We start from the raw sequence: 4250 nt of genomic DNA, 5'->3' as shown, positions 1-4250 counted from the left end.
CAACCTTAAATATCCTATTTTCTCGTACAACGTGCCCTGATCTAATCAATCTAGTACAAGACTCGATCCAAGACGAAGTCGACAGATACATGCACTAACACGTCTTTTAACTTGGTTTGTCTAGAAAAATCATTTGTAAACCTCGGTTCCATAAGACCATCTCCTCACTTAGTTCACTTATTTTTCAAGATATCACCTTGTTACCAAGTTTATGTTGAAACATGGAGGTGATGCTTTTATGTAGATCACTAATCACCTCCGAACTTGTTAACTTAAGTTTTTAATCTTACTTTAACAAGTTCAACCATGATGTTAAACATCCTATTACTAGTATTCATAATATAAACAACAACAACATCAAAACAACTTTATTTTGTCAAGAGTTCATCTTATTTCATCTTCATATTAGCTTTATGTTCAAGTTTGTGTTCATGATCTTTTAGTGTTCTTGTATTTACATCATAATATAACCAATAACCACCATAAATATAAAATAAAAGAAGATCGAAGAAGCTTACTACTAGCTTTGAAGCTAGGGAAGAAACACTAGAGAAAATCGGGTGGATAAAAGCTTGTGGTAGAAGTCCTTCAAGATCCGAGTGTTCCACACCTCATAAATCACCTTGTATCACCTTAAATGAAGCTTGGATTTGATTGAACAAAAATCAAAATTGGATATGGTGGGGATATAGTGCTCGGCCGTGAGTGAATGTGAGGGAGGAGGTGTTTTTGTGTTGGTGATGATGATGAGAATGATAGTGATCTTATAACACTCTAAACCCTTTTTAACCAATGGTCCTTATGTCCAAGTTAGTACAAACATAATCAACTATAATCTCTAAAGAGATTACATGGGGAAAGTAAAGACTCATTCAAAACTTGTGGTTGTGATTAAGAAGCCGTATGGTAGGGAGGGGGTTAGATGAAAGTTGTTTGGTAAATAGATGAGTAATTAGGGGTGTTAAGTGTAAGAGTTAGGGTGTACCATAATGTCAACTCAAGATCTCAACATATCCAAGAAAACTTACATTGGGAACAAGGAAGATTTAACCATCTTTGATTAGGGGGGGGGGGGGCTATGGGCCGTAATTTTGCAAAAAGGGGGGGGGTTAGATGAAACTTTGTGGCTAAATAAGTTAATTAGTGGGAGTTTAATGTTATGTCTAGTGTTTAGTGTGTACCGGGTATTATGTAAGGTGTTATAGTGCTCGGGGACCATAACTAGCTCAGAAAAAGTGTAACAATGTTTTTAATAATATTTTTGTGTTCCGGGTTATGTCCGGTTGTTCAGTTTAATACCGTTCCGTTAAAGTGCTAAGTAATGTCGTAAAGTATCCCTTTTAATTCCCGACACTTAGGAAAGCATACAGGATCACTTTGCCATATTTTTGCAAGTGACTAGCATGTTTAAATGCTGAATTTTGTTTATAAATGCAGAATTTTGTATTTTAAGTGGGTTTTAGGCACTTTCCGGCACCTAAACTATCACCTAGTGACGCAGTTTTATGGTCCTCACTTCCCTACACTCCCTACTAGTGTAATACCTTGTCTCTGGCTCATACTGGGCCTCAATATATTGTCTATCTATGTGCTGGCATTGTCAGCATGTGTCTGAGTTACCCGCTCACTGTGCTAACTGTGCTATGTGCATCAAGTTTGTCACTAAAGGTTGTATGTAATAAATGGAGTGACAGTATGAGTGTGATGCATATGTATGTATGATGCAAAAATCATATAGCAGTTTAATTTGTCAGTTGTAAACAAGCACAGTTATTAAGCACAAATTTAATATTAATTAATTGTATGGATACCTGAAATTGTGAGGGTTGTCACAAAACCCACATGTTGGGGATAACTCCTTTGTGGGTTCTATAAGTGGTGAGTCGGTTAATCACGACCGGTTTCAAACCGGCCCCAATTGTAAGACAAACATGTAAATCTGCATACAAGATTATCTTTAAATAATTGTCCCAAGTTATAAATGATTTGTGCTTTGTGCACCAAAAATCAATTTTCATAAATGTTTTCAAATGTGTCAGTTAATTGTATTTACCAGTGTAAACTGACGTATTTTCTAAAGACTGGTTGACAGGTACTTCTCGTAAATTGGCTGGAGCTACTAGGTGTCATATAAGAGGATCTTGCAAATCCCTAGATACTTGGAGTCTGTTATTTCCGTTTTCTTGTATTTTATTTATGATCCGCCTGTGGATCTTATTACAACCAAGTCTGTATATTCTTTCATTCGGACACTCAGACATTATGGTTTGTAATAGATTATTCACCAAGCCTTCCGCTGTGCTATTGTATTGTGTGTAATGACAATGATGATATCAACTACGTCACGATACTCCCCGCCAGGCCCACCGGTAATATGTGGAAATATCGGGGTGTGACAGGTTGGTATCAGAGCCAACATTGAGTGAATTAAACACTAACCTTTTGTGTTTAATCTCAATGACACAATAAGCACATTCCTTAGACTTCTGAGTCTAGGCTAATGACCTAGGATTTATTCTTAACTTTCCTTTTGTTGTTTATGTTTTATTTACTTGTTTTGACAGGTTTTATCGATAATGCCACCACGTGTACGAGGCAAGGGAAACGGTCCAATGAGAGGTGGACCATCAAGACATGCAGGACCTTCCCATAGGCGCACTCCGTCTGCGTTATTTTCTAGCTCGAATTCGCATGACCAATGGGGTCATTCGTTTGAACCCACGAGACACTCGGTCTCATTGAGTTCATCACCCTCGTTTCATCCATCATTTGGGCTGCCTATTCCAGACGAGCCCCAGCATTCCCATCACTCTCATGTTTCACATCATTCACAAGATTCCCACCAATCCTACCATTCCTTGCATTCTCATTCTTTCCATCACTCTGATTCCACGTATTCTCCAGCCCAGTTCAACCCTAATGACTATGTCAACGATTTTCTGGGTTTCAATCCTCTAGGACCCGAGGATCACTTTTCCCAGGAGATGGAAATGGATGACGACCCCGATCCTGATCTGCAAACCGGAACACCAGGTCACCCTATCAGCATCTCTAGCGGTTCTCCATACCAAGGATCACCTACCGAGGGCCCGACTCGTTTGTCGAAAGGTGGAACCAACATGAATGGGCATTCACCCCTTCATATCACAACTCTCCTGCTCAGCCTCCTTTGGATGAGCCGCACCTTCAAGCAGTTTCTCCACCACCTCTACCCGTTGAGGAACCACCTCAACAACCACCTCAACCACCTCCCGAGCCGCCGAGGCGAAGGAGGAATGCACGAATATCCGTGCGAGGGGGATCACGGTTCAGTTCCCCTCAAGGTTCAAGCTCATACCCTCCGATTCCTGAGGACCCCCAAATGGGTGGACCCTCGCATGCGGTGCCGGAAGACGATCCTCCGCCGGTTTCTTATGCACCGCCGCCACCGCCAGTGGGTTTTGAAAACCTGATACCGACTTACCCAGGTTCTTCTGGGTATAACCCTTTTGAATACCCAACTTCTGCGGGTTATGGAACTCATGATCCATACCTTACAGCAGCACAGTATAATGCACTTTATCCTTCTTCTTATCCTCCAGTTTACCCAACTGGATATCCAGTGCAGGGGTATCAATACCCACCTTACCAGCAACCTCCTCCTCCCCAACAGGAGCAAACTCAGGAGATTCTACAGAGGTTGGATAGGGTTGAGCGTAAAGCAGATGAAACCAATAAGAAGCACAGCAGCTTTCTCAAGGGCTTTGCAAGTCTCATCAAAGGCAAAAAGAAATAGAAAGTTGTTTACCTTATTTTGTATTGTATTTTTTCAGTCAAGTCCCTGTGAGGACATTTTATTTTCTGTACCTAGTCCCTGCGAGGACTTATTTCTATTTATGTAGCCCCTGCGTGGGCAGTGTGTTCATTTCAAGACCCGTTTAGGGCATCTTTTTAATAGTTTAATGGTTTAATGAAATTTCTTTTTGGATTTTTAATATGTAATTTATTACATCATCATGCTATATCATTTAAATTTTTAAATTGATCTGCCTAAAAGGTTCTTAGAGGTATAACCTAGCCAAAATATTAAATGGCTATGATGGTACAACCTTTTTAAGACAATAATCCCTGTTAACATCTGAAAATATGTTAACATTCCTGGTTGTGCGGTACGAAAAACCACACAAGCTTCCAAATATACTTGGATCTTTCTAAGTCACTTTCATAGCCTTTATGATCAATGTGAATCATGGCTAATAAACATCAATAAG

General features: G+C 40.0%; 1 protein-coding gene across 1 annotated transcript; it reads left to right on the top strand.

The window, feature by feature from the left end:
* The first annotated feature begins 851 nt into the window (after nt 1-851).
* On the top strand, nt 852-3775 carry LOC110880753 (cyclin-K-like). The gene is made up of 3 exons (XM_022129210.1): nt 852-917; nt 2565-3108; nt 3195-3775. Exons 1-3 carry the CDS (start codon nt 852-854, stop codon nt 3773-3775), a joined length of 1191 nt encoding a protein of 396 aa, XP_021984902.1.
* The last annotated feature ends 475 nt before the right edge of the window (nt 3776-4250 follow it).

This window comes from Helianthus annuus, chromosome 10 (genome assembly GCF_002127325.2).
Source record: "Helianthus annuus cultivar XRQ/B chromosome 10, HanXRQr2.0-SUNRISE, whole genome shotgun sequence".
NCBI classification, from domain to species: domain Eukaryota; kingdom Viridiplantae; phylum Streptophyta; class Magnoliopsida; order Asterales; family Asteraceae; genus Helianthus; species Helianthus annuus.
This window is presented reverse-complemented; position numbering and strand designations above follow the sequence as displayed.

Coding starts and splice junctions, on each gene's coding strand:
- LOC110880753 (XM_022129210.1), top strand. CDS start 852: ATGGGGAAAGTAAAGACTCATTCAAAACTTGTGGTTGTGATTAAGAAG. Junction 918..2,564: donor AGCCGTATGGTAGGGAGGGG/GTTAGATGAAAG, acceptor TTGTTTTGACAG/GTTTTATCGATAATGCCACC. Junction 3,109..3,194: donor CCCGACTCGTTTGTCGAAAG/GTGGAACCAACA, acceptor ACCTTCAAGCAG/TTTCTCCACCACCTCTACCC.